At 43.1% G+C, this 18113-nt stretch overlaps 1 protein-coding gene across 2 annotated transcripts; it reads left to right on the top strand.

The window, feature by feature from the left end:
- Positions 1–138: 138 nt before the first annotated feature.
- tlk2 (tousled-like kinase 2) lies at positions 139–16666 on the top strand. Of its 2 annotated transcripts, XM_012871996.3 has the most exons (21): positions 139–853; positions 1875–1957; positions 3344–3421; positions 3503–3572; positions 3662–3705; positions 3817–3915; positions 4338–4439; positions 6168–6260; positions 6450–6560; positions 6664–6800; positions 6916–7068; positions 7164–7230; positions 7332–7429; positions 8347–8428; positions 8868–8959; positions 9715–9804; positions 9922–10091; positions 12247–12385; positions 14491–14602; positions 14807–14914; positions 15389–16666. In XM_012871996.3, exons 2-21 carry the CDS (start codon positions 1877–1879, stop codon positions 15560–15562), a joined length of 2100 nt encoding a protein of 699 aa, XP_012727450.1. In that variant the 5' UTR covers positions 139–853; positions 1875–1876; the 3' UTR covers positions 15563–16666. The 2 variants fall into 2 exon arrangements, with proteins under 2 accessions (XP_012727450.1, XP_012727451.1); XM_012871997.3 differs by lacking the exon at positions 3817–3915.
- The last annotated feature ends 1447 nt before the right edge of the window (positions 16667–18113 follow it).

Raw genomic sequence — 18113 nt, 5'->3', positions numbered from 1 at the left:
GGGAAAAAAAAAATCTTGCTCAGTAAAAATATTGATATTAAATCTGTAACATGATTAGGATGGGAACTTTCTGAATAATTTATCACTAGTGTGTTTGGGGGTGGGCACTGTTATATTTCATTGTGTGGTTGGTTGGGGGGGTTTATTGGTCCGGACAACAGATTTGGGGGCAGGCGTGGACTGAAGGAAGGTGAAACTACTTAAACGATCTCACGAGAAAATATGAGATTTTCCTGATTATTGTTTACATTGCAAAAAAAAAAAAAAAAAAAAACATGAGATCCGAACCGAAATGATCCGGATTCAGCTGATACGCTTCCAAAGGCACCGCTTCCGAAAACAGATGTCTTTTTGATCCTTTTTGCAGCTCGGAAGGAAACTGGTGTCGAAGTTTGTTCTGGTCGAGCTGAAAAGCCAGGACCCCAAATTCACCGCACCACTGGGGTAGATAAATATAGGGGTGTAACTACACTAGCTCAAAGACATTATTTATACCTGCTGAAAAGCGCATATTCTCCAGGGTCGCCATTGTGTGGAGCGATATACACCAGAGCACAGTGCGGTATGGCCCCCCGAGCGAGGCATATGATGGGGATCCCCGCCTAAGGAGCAGAGAAAAGCTGGTTTGGAAGACCCGGAGTTTTGCCGAGGCCTCCGAAGGGTATCCTCCGTGGTCCGCCTGAAGCTGCGCAGCGGGCGTCCGCGTCCCGACCGTCAAGAGCCAGGCAACGCGAGGGACGCGGCTTTGGATGCGGCCTAGCCTGGGAGGGTCTGCCGAGCACCGGTGAGACGAACGCAGACGGTTTCAGCGACAACGGCCCCCCACAAGATAACCGAGGAGATCTTGACTACAGTGAGTACCCGCCCGGACGGGCTTCCGAACAGAACCATTTCGTTTTGCTCCGGCGAGCCCAGGTCTACACCGTGGCGGACGATGCTCGTTTGAGGGTTAACGCTAGCCCGTTGGGAACCTGGAGCCTAACGGTAATTTACTCACCGAAAAAAATATATCCAACTGCGTTTGTCGTGGATTTACGTGTATCAGATTAAGTCGAGACGTTGTTTTCTTCTTATTTATTTATTTATTTTTAAAAGAAAGAATATCTAATATCATTTAGCTAACTGTTAGCCGCTAACCGATGGTTAGCATCGTTAGCTTGTTAGCTCGTTTACCTAAAGTTAGCTAACCGATAATTCACCAAATGTGTTCAAAATAATACTTCGCTTCTTTCTTTCTTTTTTTTACCTACGTAGACACATTTCAAAATTAATATTTAGTTTTATAATATATTTTTTATACGTTTTTTAAAATATTAACTTATGAATGCAAACCGTAGGTAAACATACACAGCAGCCAGATTTTGGGCGTGTAATTTTAAACCTTCGCACCGGTCAGCACACTGGCCACTTATTGTCCATTGTGGCTCTTTCCCCCATCGCTGTGAGTGTTCCTTGGCAGCCCCTCCATCGCTGACCTTTTTATAACAGCGCTATGAAACTTAGGCCTGTCATGTCAAGGCGTTATCAATGGATGCCATGAATTTCCAGGCAGCGACTTTAAAACATCTGGCCCTCGTCTATGATGCTTGTTTTTTTTTAAATATCAGGGTTTTGTTATAGTTGTGCCCCCCTACGTACGGTGGCCGTCCTGCTAATTAGCTGCTGCCCAATGCCGTTTGCTTCACAGGTATTATTATAAAACACTGACAAACTTATTGATGATTTAGAACAGGAATTTTCCACATCCATATATATATATATAACTAAAAGCAGCCGTGACTCATCACAAGCCTTTTTGAAACAGTCACCCTTCTCCCCTCTGACTAGCCCGGGCTCTTAAATGCCTTCCTTAATCTGCGCTCTTGTCTCCACAGTCATGATGGAAGAACTGCACAGCCTGGACCCCCGGCGACAGGAGCTGCTGGAGGCTCGCTTTACTGGGGTTGGAGTGAGTAAGGTTTGTATGCACCAGATGTCACCAAGGTTCAGCGAGAGAGAGAAAGAGGGGGGGCATTTATTTCTCTTGCAGGGGTTCGTCGTCGCCGCAGATTTATGCTATGATCTGTGATTGGGAAACCCTCTCCTTTTTTTTTTTTTTGTTTTTACTTTACCTCCAGTGTCAGTCTGCCGTTCAGACAAGCTCAGGCTCCTGCCTTCTCTTTGTCTGTCTCTGGAGCCGTGGCTGTGTTTTTTTGGCGGCTTTTAACATGGCACCGCTCCCTGGCTCGTGGTGTAGCGGCTGCCCCTGCCAATAAGGCCGCAGACAGGACAGGGCTGGTGAGGGACAGAGGAGGAATGCGGAAATAGTTGTTGACCAGGTGTGATCAGAAATGGCTCTTTTTTTCTTCTTCTTCTTCCTTTGACCCCCTTCCAGCCTTGTTACATAGATGGAGCTGTCAAGAGTTAGAAGAAGGTGATCTTGGAACAGTTATTGAGCTGGAGTCGGTGCCAAGAGCAGGCCCCGTGCCAACCGTAGGCAGAGCAGAGCTCGGAGCATGGCATGGCTGCTGCCGCGGAGAAAATGGCGATGCTCGCTAAGGCATCATGCCACACGGGTGAGAGCGAAGACGTATGGTCTGGTAGTCCAGCGGCTTCTTCGGTGTCAGAGTAGTTTAGTTTCCCCCCCACTCGCTCGACCTTGATTACCTCTACGGCCGGGCAGCTCTTTGTGTAAAACACAGAGTCAGCAGAAAAGTGAAGTGCCATCTTTCAAGGACAAAGGGATCGCAACACCTTTTGATAAACAAGACGGTTCCAAGTTGAATAACCATACAGCCATAGGAGTTTTGTTTTTCGATAGTTCTCAGATTGGAAGAACAACAACAAAAAAAGTATTCTCTGTGTATTTCTTCATGGTGGAAAAGGCTGATTTTTAAAACGGTGAAGAGGAGGGGGGGAAAAAAACCGGATGACATTATCTAAAGGTGGCAGAGGGGGAGAGGAGTGGATCCCCAGCAGCTCGCCTAATGTTCAGCCATTTTAGGAGGGTTCAGTGAGGGAGCTCCAGTGTGCTCAGAATGACTAAGTGGCTCTCTCTGATTGGACAGCGCCCGCTGAATTCTGATGTGAATCATTTGATTGACAGGCGTCACCTAGGGAACAGGCATTAGTACCGATGCAGGTCTCCGCGCAGTTGGGCTTTATGGTGATTTCTGTCTCTGTTCTCGTCTTTCGGCATTTTGAGCTCGCGTTCTTTTTTTCTTTCCAACAAGTTCCTACATGTTGAATGTAGTAATATACGTACATGTCTTAACATTTTTTATTTCTTTTTTTTTTATTATTATTTTGAGTGTGTGTACTCAGTTCTTTTTTTTTTTTTTTTTTCTTCTTTTTTTGTCCACAGGGCTCGGGTCAGAGTCAGAACGAGTCGTCCAATCAGAGCCTGTGCAGCTTGGGCTCACTTAGTGACAAAGAACTGGAGGTTAGTCTCTGTTACAGTTTTATGTTTGCAGGCCCCTCCGTTCACCCTGCTGCACTTCGTTCACACCGCTCTCTTTTACAGACACCAGAGAAAAAGGCGAACGAGCAGAGAGTCAGAAAACGCAAAGCGGACCACTTTGACGGCAGCCAAGGTTAAGACAATCCCCACTCATGAGCCTTTTCGTCATATCTTACACACATATCCCGTTTTTTTTTTTAACCCTCTTCTTCTCCGTTACAGGCAAATCAGGAGCAAGGGGGCTTAAAATTAGTGATTACTTCGAGGTGAGTCCTCCCGCCGCCTCATCTTCAAGCACGTAACTCTTCATCCTCGACTTTCTAACTCCCTCTTTACTTCCACTTTCCATCCATCGCCTTCTATTCCTCGTCTGTCAGTTTGCGGGAGGTAGCGGTCCCGGTACCAGCCCTGCTAGGGGAATTCCCCCAGTGGTCCGCTCTTCCCCTCAACACTCTCTGTCCAACCCTCCCGTCACGGTGAGCGCTGTTTTTTCCCCTCTGTGGTGCTTTTCATGCCTTTTTTTTTTTTTTTTTTTCCATTTCTTTTTCTCGTCACACTATTTATTCTATACTATTTACTAACACCAGCGGGTGAGGTTTGTTTACGGCCGAGAAGAATCGGGCGTAGGAGCGGTTACATGGTCGGTTGACTTGAAATCTCTTTATCAAACTTGTTTGTGATGCAAATGTTCTCAAAATTGCTGGGTTTTTTTTTTGTTTGTTTTTTTTGTGCATCTTTTCATGTCAGAGGAGTATGTCCGCCCTGTGTTTGTCATATTTTATAATGACATGTTCCTCCAGGTCCTGATAAATTACTAGAGGGAGAAAATTTTTTTAATGCACAGGCATTTTGCAGTGAGAACCATGTTTGACTGAACAATGTCCCTGCCCCCCCCCAGGTGCAGCAAGGAAGCCCTTCGTCCATCAGCTCTGCAAACGCGGAGCTCTCCACGTGTGCGATGAAGCCCGTCGTCCTGCACCTGCTCCACAAGGCCACACAGGTACACGACGCCCTGATCGCTCGGCTGACGGTCCGTCCGGTTCGCTCGGTGGTGATTTCCGAAGAGCCGGGCGGTCGGCATGCACGCAGAAGCTCGGCTCGCCTCTGAAGCCTTTCCACGTTTTGCCACCTAACAGCAAACTGCTCCTCTGCGTTTATTGGGAAGGCGTGTGAAAGAGCTGCAAAAAGTGGTGCATAATTGTGACGCTAGGGGAAGAACGGCTGGTATTCACTGGTATTGTTTTGTGTTCACAACCCCCTGATTCAATCCTTTCTGAAAACGCGCCTCCCGCTGCAGCCAGTGGCGGTCTTCAGGAGAATGTCTCTGCTAGCTTTGTGCATCTGGAGACTGTTTGGAATATTTCTATTTGCAAAATGATTTGCCTTGAGCCAGACTTACTGAATATATCTGGATCTAAACCCTCCCATTTTTAGCTCTGGCTGTTCGACTAAGGTTGACGGCAGGAAGACGGTAAAACCCAACTAGGTGAACTTTCTGTACTCTGATGCCTGATGGGAGAAATCTCCACAGACTGGGGAAATGTTGAGTAATAAAATGGAGGAGTTGGACGAAGCCCTGCAGCCAAGTCTTGTCTGCGAACCGCAGACAAGACTTGTCCTGACTGAGAGGGGCTTACCTCTTGTACCTTCAAGGCTGGTGGAGGGCATGGCTAATAGCCGTGCTGTTGAATCGCCCAGCTGAGCTGTAGAACTCTGCAGCTCCTCCAGAGCCACTGTGGGCTTCTTGGCGGTTTCTCAGGTTAACGCCTTCCTTGCCTGGCCTTTCAGTCAGTCGGTCGGCCATGTCTTGGCTGGCCTGCGCTGTTTTCAGATGATGGGTTGGACTCTGTGCCATGTCCAGAATCAAAACTTGCCACAACAATCAGGCCATTTCAACTGTTTACTTTTTATTTCACTTTGGACCACCTGATTCTGTTCGTTCTGATAAGGAGAACAGCTGCATTTGTGCACAGTTTTACTGAATTTTATTGATTATGAGAAATCCGAAGGCAAATAACTGCACAGAATTTGATTTAGGGGATACTGGATTTTTGAGTTTTCTCCGTAGTGTGTCTGGGCTCTCCCTTAGAGATAGGGTGAGGAGCTCAGTCATCCGGGGAGGACTCAGAGTAGAGCTGCTGCTCCTCCACGTCGAGAGGAGCCAGTTGAGGTGGCTCGGGCATCTGGTCAGGATGCCCCCTGGACGCCTCCCTGGTGAGGTGTTCCGGGCACGTCCCACCGGGAGGAGGCCCAGGGGGAGACCCAGGACACGCTGGAGGAACTATGTCTCCCGGCTGGCCAGGGAACGCCTTGGGATTCCTCCTGAGGAGCTGGCCCAAGTGGCCGGGGAGAGGGACGTCTGGGCCTCCCTACTGAAGCTGCTACCCCCGCGACCCAACCCCAGATAAGCGGAAGATGGTAGATGGATGGTACTGGATTGGAGGGGGGTGAACATTCAGGGTTTTTCAGATTTTGATTTTCTTTTGTCAAACCAATGCATCATTTTCTTGCAGTGTCACAGCCATCTGCAGCTTTGCTAGTTCAGCAAAATGAATCCATTCGAACGCATTGAAGTTAGCGGTTGTAACGGAGCAAAACGTGGAAAGTGGTGTACGCCGGTGATTCCGGTCATAAACCGGAATATGTGAAGTTCCCTGTTTGCGCTGAGTTTGTCAGTTGCTCATAATGAAGCCACCATTAACGACCGCCTTTGTACTCACTCCCTTAGTCGGACCTTACTTTAGAGAAACTAACAGCCCTGGAGAACAGCAAGAACTCCGACCTGGAGAAGAAGGAGGGCCGAATAGACGATTTGCTGCGGGTACTAATCTCTTTACATTTCATCCCTGGCCCTTTTTGCTCATGGTTTTCTGTACGTTTTCTTTGTGGCACATTCTCCGTGAAAGGTTTCCTACTCACGCACGCGTTGATCCTGTGCATGCGTGGTGAAATCTGGTCGTCCTTTCTGACCCCTTGCTTATTCCCCGCCTCTCTGCGCGCTCTGTTCCAGACAAACTGTGATCTCCGCAGACAAATCGACGAGCAGCAGAGGATGCTGGAGCGATACAAGGAGCGCTTGAATAAGTGTGTGACCATGTCCAAGAAGCTGCTGATCGAAAAAGTAAGTTCCTTCACTGGCGCAGGGATTTGTTTTTTAAAAAGCGCGCGCTCAGCAGAGTCGGATCGGTGACGCTCGGGTTGTGTTTTTTTCCCTATTTGTTCAGTCCAAACAGGAGAAAATGGCTTGCCGGGATAAAAGCATGCAGGACAGACTTCGGCTGGGCCATTTCACTACGGTGAGACACGGAGCGTCGTTCACCGAGCAGTGGACGGATGGATACGCGTTCCAAAACCTCATCAAGTGAGTGTGTAAACTGCAAAAAAAGAGAGTTGAAGCTCATCTGTGCTCCACATTTGCGATTCGATGTTGAGTTTTAAGATTTAAGGTGCATTGAGTTTACTTCTGGGCGTTGCAGACAGCAAGAGAGGATCAACTCCCAGCGGGAAGACATCGAGAGGCAGAGAAAGCTGCTGGCCAAGCGCAAGCCGCCCTCCATGGCCCAGGCGCCGCCGCCGAGCCTGGAGCAGAACAAGCGCAAAAGCAAGACCAACGGGGCCGAAAGCGAAACGTAACGCCGCCGTCTCCCCCTCCGCCTCCTTTTGACGCCGGCGTTCCTCCGGTTCCGAACTCACCCTCGTGTTTGAACTCGTGTCTCTCTCCCAGGTTATCGCAGGCGGAGTACCACGAGCAGGAGGAGATCTTTAAGCTGAGACTGGGCTATCTGAAAAAGGTGACGAGCGGCGCCTTTCAAGGCAGATGTTCCTCCCTCATTGCGATTCCTTGTGAGCTAATTCCTCCATGTGTTGTTTGTGTTTTGGTTTTTTTTTGCAGGAGGAAGCTGAGATCCAGGCGGAGCTGGAGAGGTTGGAGCGAGTGAGAAACCTTCACATACGTGAGCTGAAAAGGATTCACAACGAAGATAACTCTCAGTAAGGTTCCCTTTTCAGACGTGAAATACGAAATCCTTCTGTGCGCTCTTCATCGTGGAAGGTCTAGTTGAAGCAAATCCTCGACGTTAGCCGATGCTAATCGTCTGAAAGTTTCTTTTCTATATTATATGTGATAAAAGTCAGGACGGCTGTTTGGTCCCTGTGCCGGTGTGTTCATCATTAATTCAGACGTCAGGCGCGTTCGGTGCTAAAAGCCGGCGAACAAAGGGTCAGCCTCACATGAGTCGGCGGTTTTTCAAAGTTTGTCCAGGACTGAATCAGCTTTTACTTCTTCCCGTTGAAATACACTTGATTACATAGGTCACGTTAATATTCAAATAATAAAAATTTAAAGCGGACTATCTCATAAATAACAGTAGCAGGTGATAAATACGGGTCGATTTCTTTCACCTTCCGGAGCTTCACTTGAACTGGGCTCAGCTTTCGTCTATATCCACCTGATTCTTATTTTACGTGGCATTTTTAATGAGGTTTTTTAAATTTGAAATTGCATAAACAGGAGCTTATGTTTGCCCTTATCATTTATAAAAAATAGCCTTTTTTATTTTAGAGAAGCATTTGTCCTTTTTACAGATTTATTTTTTTGTTAAATTTAAATATTCAGATAAAACAAAATCCCTAATGTTAGACCCCAGATTACCTGAGTGAATACTAACTGCAGTCTTCAGATGACGCTTTCATTTATAAAAGGGGAATAGATACCATATTTCTTGGACTATAAGGTGCACTTAAAATCCTTAAAATTTTCTCAAAAATTGACAGTGCACCTTATGGTCCAAAAAAATCTATATGAAATGTAATTGCTCTGTTGTTGCCGCATGGATTAACTATGTTTAACCATTCAGTTCAGTCTTACTCTTGTTTCCTATTTACTGTATTTCTACACCCCTTTCTAGATTCAAAGATCACCCTACGCTAAATGACAGATACCTGCTACTCCATTTGCTCGGGCGAGGAGGCTTCAGTGAAGTTTACAAGGTGAGAAGAAAACATTTATTAAGCTATAAAAGGACAGGCCAGTTACTGTCTATCCTTTGCTTGCGTTGTGTTTCTGTGTTTTTTTTTCAAGTAGTACAGTATTTCTACCGCGTAAAAACATTAAAAAACGTCCATGTCTGTTTAGGATATTCAGTTTGCTGCTTCTTTCTGATCTCAGAGCTGTTCACATTGTGATGGTAAACTGTGCTGTGCGTTCTTCAGCTGGTGTTGCGTTAGGTTGAAGTTAACATTTTGAGGTTGATCGCCGTGCCAAATTGTCGGCGTTCCAGGAATCTGCTGTGGGCACAGTTAAAATGATTAATGAACGCAGCCGTTTGAACGGGAGCAAAGAGTCTTGGTGCAGCTAAAGCTAAACAAAGCTCTGTGTACTCTACCTCTCTGAAAGGCTTTATGATTTTTTGTTTTTGTTTTTTTCCAGGCCTTTGATTTAACGGAGCAAAGGTACGTTGCTGTAAAAATCCACCAGTTAAACAAGAACTGGAGGGATGAGAAGAAGGAAAATTATCACAAGTGAGTGTTTGTTTTTTGAAATCATTTTTGTAACGTTTTTCCGTCGCGATAGGCAAACGCATTCACCTGTGGAGAAGGATGGAAGTTGATTTGAGTTTTTCTCCAGTCTGGATAGATGTGGGAAAGGGAGGAGCATTGAACACATTTTTATTTCTTATCCTATTGTCTGAATAGTTTCCTTCCTTCCTAGTTTGTCTCCTACTTTTTATTTTCTTCCTTATGTCCTTCCTTCTCCAGTTCCTTCCTTACATCCTTTCTTGCTTCTTTGTGTCGTCCTTCCTCATAATTTTTCCTTACTTCCTTCACTCCATTCTTGTCCTTCCTTCTTGCCTCCGATAGTTCCTTGTGCTTCTTTTCCTTCCTGCCTTGTTTGTTCTTCTCTCCTACCCTACTTGTCCTTTATTCATTTCTTCCTTGGGTCCTTTGTCCTCTCTTATTTCCTTAATTGTGTCCTTTCTTTTTTTTTTTTTTTTACTTCTTTCATTCTTTGTGCTTCCTTGCTTTATCTCCTTTCTTTCATTTTTCTTTTTGCCGGTTTCTATTTAAAGCCTGTCCCATGTAGTAATGTCTGTCACACAGAGCTTTAGCATTTTATAATGTTAACAATGAATGTAAAGAACTCTAGAAAGTTTAGCCTGAAACAATATGGAACATGTTTTAATGAAAAACATGCTGGAACTCTGTGCTTTGGTTCCCGATTAGAGGCGTTGTGTTAAACTTTCTATGTTTTATGTTTTCTTTTTTTTTTTTTTTAGACACGCGTGCCGAGAATATAGAATCCATAAAGAGCTGGATCACCCGCGGATAGTTAAGCTCTATGACTACTTTTCACTTGACACTGACTCGTAAGTGGTTCCAAGATGTCTGCAGCCGTTTCAACTATTCCTTAGTCCGTTTTTTTTTATATAATTTATCAGCTAGTTTGAAAGTTGCTGAGTATGCGCTAATCTCTGTTTGAGCAGGTTTTGCACAGTGCTGGAGTACTGTGAAGGCAACGACCTGGACTTTTACCTGAAGCAGCACAAGCTTATGTCAGAGAAGGAGGGCCGCTCCATCATCATGCAGATCGTCAACGCCCTCAAGTACCTCAATGAAATCCGACCGCCCATCATCCACTACGATCTAAAACCCGGTCAGTCCCCAGAGTCTTTATCTTTTTAATTTTCTGAGGTTTTTTTTTTTTGTTTGTTTTTTTTTTAGCAAATATTGAAAAGCAACTGTCTGTTTTGGTCCGGTATGAATTAGTTTGTGTGGATCCCCAGACCTCTGCTTATTAACAGGTATTTTGAGAAGTAGAACAGGAACTCTAATTATTAACAGGAATGCGTATATAAAGCTTAATTTCAAATGACGTCACGCCAACTATAAGATCGCTCTGCCCATGCGGACGTGTACCCCAGGGCGCTCTAACCCCAACAACAAACACGCCATAATGGCAGTGATTGTAAAGCTAACAGCGATAATGGAGATATTTTTGCCTTATTTGCCAACGCTAAAGCATTAAAGACTTAAAATAGTCACTGCAGACTGCAGTAGATGTTTTCATGCTGTTTTCATGCTGCCGTCAAACTATCAACAGTGAGAATTTATAGTGAAATTCTGTTTTTAGGAGTGTAAATTTGACTTTGAACTACCTATTACACGCTTTTTGCTAAATCCGAAAGGATTAACTGATCATAGCTGACAAAGACTCAACGTATACAAATACAAGTTGCAATATACAGATACATAAAATACAGCAGAACTAGCGTCAAGCATTAAGTTACCCCTTAATTTCACCACTAAGCATACAATGTAGTCAGAGTTCGTACAGACGAACATGCGGAGCTGCCGTCGATCACTGTAATTTATATGTCTCATTTTTCTAGACTCCGGGTTTTAGAAAATAACAAACTGTTTTCCACGCTCTAAACATTCGGGATAACGCGTGTCTGAACTGTACTTTCCCCACTGACAATGTTTAACCCTTTTTACTGATGGTTTTAACAAAATCTCTGACAGCAACGTGTTCGTAATGTAATATCCCGGCAGTGTTGTCAGAGATAAAGGCTTAATCAATTGATTAATTTGAATTTGCAATTTATTAACATTTCATTTTTGGAAAATCTGAATTTTATTTTGCCAACGCACTCATTAGGTTTACATGAAGAGAACAGCAGCAATGCTGAATATATGTTTAGGAGAATGTGTTGTCAAAATATTGTAAAGAGGAAACTTTTTTTACCATAATACATGACACATTAGTTTATTCATTTACTTTTCTTTTTTTTGTCAGTTTGAAGTTACACTAGTGAAGTGAAGCCTGTTCTGAGCTCATTGTGTAAACCCACTAGCAGCAAATATGTTATATTTTCATAGTTTCCATAGCAGGGCTGCCATCTTGTTTTACACCTTGTATTTAGTTCCTCTTTGAATTCAGGTACAGTCCCAGATGAAATGCTTGAAATAAAAGTTTTTAAAAATAATTTCTTTTTGTGAAATGAAAACGAGGAGAAAAAAATCGATTAATCAGACTTGGAATGATAAAATCAGAGGTTTTATTTTTAAGCCACATAGTCTGCGGCCCCCTGCAGGTAAGGTGCGTTTCGCTTTGGGACAAATTGGGATTGCTGATTGGTCGGTTACTGACGAGCCTCTAGGAATGAGGAACAGGCGGCGTCACATCAGTTTGCTTGGGGCCTTTTCAGTTTTCATTTAATATTTAAGAACCAACCTTAAACTAACCTCACAAATTCCTGGTTAAATTCATGGTATTTATGTAACTTAAATTTACAACAAATGTTAACTTAAGACACTTCGCTAGACTAGCAATCTAAATTGTGTACAGAAATAATCAGATCAATCCTAAAACGGATTTAAATATAATTACACTCCCCTATTCACACCTAGTTGTAATGCAATGCAATTCTGTTTATAACCCCAATAAAAAAAAAAAAAAAAAAAAAGAGTTGCCAATCTAAGGGAGCGCAGCCGGGACATTGACTTTGCAGCAATCCCCCTGAGCAAACATTCGCTGTGATTCACTGGAAATTTGAAGAAATATCGGAAACAAAACACAGAACACAAGTTTTAGTCCAGGAGTACCTTCCTTGTTAAAGAAAAGGAAATGCAGAGTTAATGGCAGGAGCTAAACAGAACAAAAGTTAGGCAGAAGTACAGAACGGCAGCAGAAGCTCCTTTACTGGCTTTGTCCAGAGGAGAAGAGGATGAACAGGGTAACAGGGCCAAGTGCGTCGTCTATAGTGATAAAATGTCTTTTTTTATTTATTTATTTTTTTCCTCATTAGGTAATATCCTGCTCGTGAACGGCACAGCCTGTGGTGAGATTAAGATCACGGATTTTGGCCTGTCCAAGATAATGGATGACGACAGCTACAACTCGGTGGACGGGATGGAGCTGACTTCACAGGGAGCGGGAACGTACTGGTAAGAGGCCGACCCACTACAGGATGGGGGGGGGGGGGCTTCCATCCTGCCACCTCTAGGATGCAGCCCAGGCTCTACAGGCCTAAATAAAACGAATGGCTGATTACCAGGCATCTGCAGAGCGGAGTGAGCCAACACTGACCAGGGGATTCATCCGTTTGATTCAGGGATGCAGCTGAAGGTTGCAGGATAGTGGCTCTAGAGGAACGGACAGAAATACTCAATCGAGGGGAGAACTTATCAGGAACTGCTGCAACAGGGTTCCCGCGGATCCTTAAAAAGTCTTAAAAGGCATTGAATTCTGTAACTTAAAACTAAGGCATTAATTGGCATTAAAATGTCTTAAATCAGTTTTTCTTAGGTCTTAAAATTGTTACCAGGTCATAAATAAGATTTTATTTTTGTAATCCTTACCAAACAGTAAAATAATTGACACAATTATATTTTTTTAAATATACTGAACGGCTCAATGTAACCATTATTGGTTCAGTCCCAATAGCGGAACCAATAAAAACCAGACCATAACTGGGAAAAAGAGTTGGCACTGGTTATGTTGTGGTTTTTAAAACTGATTTATAGTTTATTTTAGTAGGGAACAAAACAAAGTTTGTGAATTCAGTTCAGTAGTTGTTAAAAATATATCTGTAATTTGTGTTTTTTTTTTAGCCTTTTTCCTATATGAAATGATTTTCAGAATTTTAAACATGTCTACTGGGCCAGAAAGTAATAGTTTATGTTAAAATAAACATTTGGGTAAAGTTGTCGCAACCAGGTTTTTCTTGTTTATCGTGAATTTGGTCTTAACTTTTTATTTCAAGTGGCATTAAAAAGTCTTAAAAAGTCTTGAATTTAACTTGCCTTATGCTGTAGGAACCCTGTGCAAGTTGAGATCTAAAAGGCATCCTGCTCTGTTTTTAAATACATGCTGCTTAAATGAAGTAAATTAGTGTTGGATTTGGATTGTTATCGTAACGTTAATTATGTTCATCCTTACCGAAGCAAACTAAAGGCATAATGCCGCAAAGCAGAAAGAGAGTAAATTTTTTACCTGCAGGTTGCCTATGCAGTTATTTAAACTAAATTTTAAGAAATTAAAACATTATTTAAAAGTGAAAAATAAGTCGGTTACACACAGCGATAAAAGTCTGACTTATTCTATTTCTTTCCTGTTTATTCTGATAATTGTGGCTTACGGCTATTGAAAATGTTATGTTGCTCATAAAATGGAAAATTTAGCATGATATAGATTATAAATAGAGCAAATGTTGGCTTCCTGAAAAGCATTTCCATGTAATTTTAAAGTACATGAAAAACTAGGTCAAGCCTTCTGAGACGTTACTGAAGCCCAGGTTGTTTTTAGCTGAGAAAAAGAAATCTGCATCTCCATAATGTCTCTGCGCTCTTCCTCCAGACTTTGGCACCTTGGCTTGCAAAAAAAATGCGCAGTTGACTCTCATCTGAAAAGAGGATGCTGAGAAAGTATTTAGTTGTGTTCTTCCTTAGCCCGGGTAGAATGCTGCTGGTGTTGTATCTGGTTCAGGGGTTGTTTAATACAAGCAGCGTTAAATCCTGGACATGTCTGTGTAGTTTTGTCTCACTGACTCCAGCCATTCTTCCCCAAACCCTTTAGTGCAGTTTTTTTTTTTTTTTTTAACCACACTTTCTTCCTTCCACTCAACTTTCCAGTAATACTTTAGAATGCGGCCCTCTTTAGCAACATTTAGTGAAATGTTTTTGGGGTTTGCCCTCCTTATGGGGGAGACGGTGACTTTCAAGTCAGCCGTCTCCCCTATTAGAAATAATTTATTGCTCTTTTTTTTAATGTTGTAATTATTTGGAAAACGATGAAATTTGAGGGTTTTATTTTCTCAAAGCCATAGTTATCAAAATTAACAGAAATAAATGCTTGCACAGACTCTACATATGTTTGTTTTTTTATTCAGTTTCTGAAATAAATTACAATTTCTCCAACGTGTTATAGTTATGTTTCACATAGTCGCAAGAAGTCACTGGGAAAAGAAAATGATGGCTGCATGTTTTAAAGACCTGACAGTGTTTCGTGAAGTTTATTCATTAAAATGGTTGAATTCCATTTTCCTCCGAAGGTACCTGCCCCCCGAGTGCTTTGTGGTCGGCAAGGAGCCCCCAAAAATCTCCAACAAGGTCGACGTCTGGTCCGTGGGTGTCATTTTTTACCAGTGCTTATATGGTCGCAAGGTAAGGGGCTCACGCTGAGATTAATAGTCGCCATACGTTAAAGCAGTGTTCCAGTTTTATCTCAAATAAACAAAAGTGGCTGACGCAGACTTCTTTTTTTATTAAGTGTGTCTCTATAGCCTCATTGTGGTCATGTATTTTTTGGATCTAGGCTTCAGGTAAATGTTATACCGTCACCTTTCCACCTTTTTTTTTCTCCTCTAGCCTTTTGGTCACAACCAGTCTCAGCAGGACATCCTGCAGGAGAACACAATCCTGAAGGCCACAGAAGTTCAGTTCCCCCCTAAACCTGTAGTCTCGCCTGAAGCCAAGGTATTCATTTTCACCTCACCACACTGCAAAAAGGGAACTAAAAGTAAGTAAAAAATTCTTGAAATCAGTGTATTTTTCCTTGATTTGAGGAGCTAAATAAGACTATTTGCCAATGGAATAAGATTTTTGCACTTAAAATAGGAACAATTCATCTCGAAAATAAGATAATTAGATATCCTGCACTTGAACTAAGACGATGGAGATGAATTGTTCCTATTTTAAGTGCAAAAATTGTATCCCATTGGCAAATAGTCTTATTTACCTGCACTAATCTAGGAAAAATACAATGATTTCAAGAAAATTTCACTTACTTTTAGTTTCCTTTTTGCAGTGCACTCCACTAAACCCACGCCCAGCAGTTTGTTTTATTTTTGCAGTATAATCATGTTTTATGCGTTCTTTCATTACATTCAGAGGTGACATTTTGTGCCTCCGCCTGATGGTTAATCTTGCCGTCGCGTTGTCTTTCTTCAGGCCTTTATAAGGCGCTGTCTAGTCTACCGTAAGGAGGACCGCATCGACGTGCACCAGCTGGCCAGCGACCCCTTCCTAATGCCCCACATCCGCAAATCGGTGGCTTCCTCGGGCTCCTCCGGCACGGCCGTGGCCTCCACGTCCAGCTCCTCCAACAGCAGCGCCTCAAACTGAGCCCCACGCCCCTTAAATGACTGACCAGCTCATTGGATTGGACCGGGGATGTCTCACCTAGTCCACGGAGAGTCGAAGGGGGAAACCCGGTCAGACGGCGGCGCGGGGTGGTTGAGAAGTCCCGGAGGGGTTGGGAGTGGAAACCTCCCCCCACCCCCCACCCACCCACATCCCTCTGATGTCCAGCCACCCCAGCCCACCTGTCCTGCTTTCTCAGAACAATGCCATTGTTCTGGGGGGGGGGTCAAAGCCCTGGATGACTCACGCAGCAAAAGGGACAAGTTTTGGCACCGCGTCCGTGAAGAGTGGGTTTAGTGTTTCAGATGTTTCTTTTCAGCTTACAAAGAGACCTGCTTCAGCTCGGGCCCAATGGACAGGACTGCAGAAGGACGTTCACATGCTCTCACATAAACACCCGTGCATGAGCCTCTCTGGGCCAAGGTAGTCAGAACATCACGAACCCGAACCTTTTCTTTGCCCTAATATCTCCCTGAAGCTAAGCTAAGCTAAGCGAGCCAGGCTGGGCTGCTGCTGTTTGAAACCCTTAATGCCCACGGCACCGTGTCATCTAACTCTGTTTTTTTTTTTGTTTTTTGTTTTTTTTTTAAACAGCCGTTTTTAGATTTCAGGCCCACCTAGTTTTTTGGCAGCGTGGGGGGGTGACAGAGTTGTCCATCTCATCGGCCCTCTCCTTCATATCTAGTCTAACTCTTGTGACCAAAGCTTTTATCTTCCAGCTGGTGGCAGTGTTCCACCTGTTTTTATAATGAATGGTTTTAGAGAGCGGAGGCTGCTGACGATTGACCCCCGTTTACATAAAAAAAAAAGAAAAGAAAAGAAAAGGTCCATCTGATTTATGAATAAAACAGATGATTTAACGTTGCCTTTGATTAAAATTGTTACCGTTTTTGGGCAAACCCCCCCCCCCCCCCCCCAGCCTCCGTGCTCCCTCTGTTTCCCCCATAAGCATATTTATTTAGGGATGTTTGAATTTATTTTTGGCCAATAAAACGGGAGGGACTGGTTTACCTAATCGTACGGTTGGAGGAGTTTGGGCCTTAGCAAACAGGTGCATAAACCATTAAATACTATTGGTTAAACCTTGTTTCTTGTTCTTCTTTGTGACTTGGGTTTCACCCTCAGTGCATTATTCAGAGCAAAGGTTGTTTTATAACACAGCTCAAAATGAGCTAATAAATATTCAGTCTTCGGGTTTTTTTTTTTTCCTCCACACATTTGGTTTCAGTCGTTATAATTAAATTATGATCAACCCAAGACCAACAGGTTTATGCTAATATTTATGAATTGTGAACTTTTCAGATAGATGAATCGTGCTGGACTAAAGTGGTCTTGCGTTAGTGTCCGTCTCTAAAGAGCTTCTTTTTATGATTGAACGAAGCATTTCTGCACTGTTGCATGGCTTGAACTGAGTGAATAAGTCCAGTGCGAATATCCGTTAATCACCCGTCTGTCGTCTTCAGACGCGTCTAAAGAACACCGTCAATGGATCTGCGCTGCAAAAACGGACCTAAAAATAAGTAAAATGTTCTTAGAATGTGTGTTTTTGTCCTTGTTTTGAGCAGGTAAATAATATGATCTGCCAATGGAATGAGTATTTTGACCCCTAGAATAAGATAATTAGACATATTCACCTGAAATAAGACGACGGAGATGAGTTGTTCCTATTTTAATTACAAAAGTCTTATTCCATTGGCAGATCATCTTGTTTACCTCCTCAAATCAAGGACAAATACAGTAATTTTAGAACATTTTACTTATTTTTAGCTCCGTTTTTGCAGTGTCGTTAAACTAACATTACCCGAGCTCTCATTCTGTCTCTCGAGTGGACTGCTCACTATTACTAATACTAGAACTTGATTCCTATAGTTTATCATATTTGCACATATAGCAGCTTTTAGTAGGCGAGCTGAAATTAGGTGTATTAGTTATGGCTAGACTAGAATGTGGGGAAATAAGTTATCCCTGGCTTACATATATATATTAAAAAAAAGGAAACAGTGATTCCATCAAGTTCCAGCACTTTATTGAGAAACGGAGCACAGATAAAGTAAACGCACCCTCGGCTGCAGCCTGCACTGCAATCTTAGACATTCCCCAATCACGCTCCAGCTTTTCCCATTAAGTCCAAATATTGATACGCACGCATACAGAGTACGCAGACATTAACCTTGGAGGATAATAGACAAGTGGAGAGGTAGCGCCCTGCCTTCTGCAGCAGCTGAGAGAGAGTAAATACAGGAGCTTGGTCAGAGGTGACGGATCTTTTCCCAAACCTACGGCCTTAACAAAAGAATTTTACTAACAACACCGGCATGAAAATGTAGTTTTATGTCATATCGGAAATGGACACTAAGTTCAAATCCCCAGTGGGATGAAAGAGTGATACTAAGTTAAATGTAAACACTGTGAAGGTCCTGAAGAAGTAATACCAGATTACATGGCTGTGATATATTAAAGAGATCTGCTTAAGTTTGGAAGACATTCTAGCAGATATGAACGTCTAATGTTTCTGTCCTCAGTTTCTGTTGCA

Source organism: Fundulus heteroclitus, chromosome 16, assembly GCF_011125445.2.
Source record: "Fundulus heteroclitus isolate FHET01 chromosome 16, MU-UCD_Fhet_4.1, whole genome shotgun sequence".
NCBI classification, from domain to species: Eukaryota; Metazoa; Chordata; class Actinopteri; order Cyprinodontiformes; family Fundulidae; genus Fundulus; species Fundulus heteroclitus.
The sequence above is the reverse complement of the archived record's forward strand: the minus strand, read 5'-3'. Positions and strand labels throughout refer to the sequence as shown.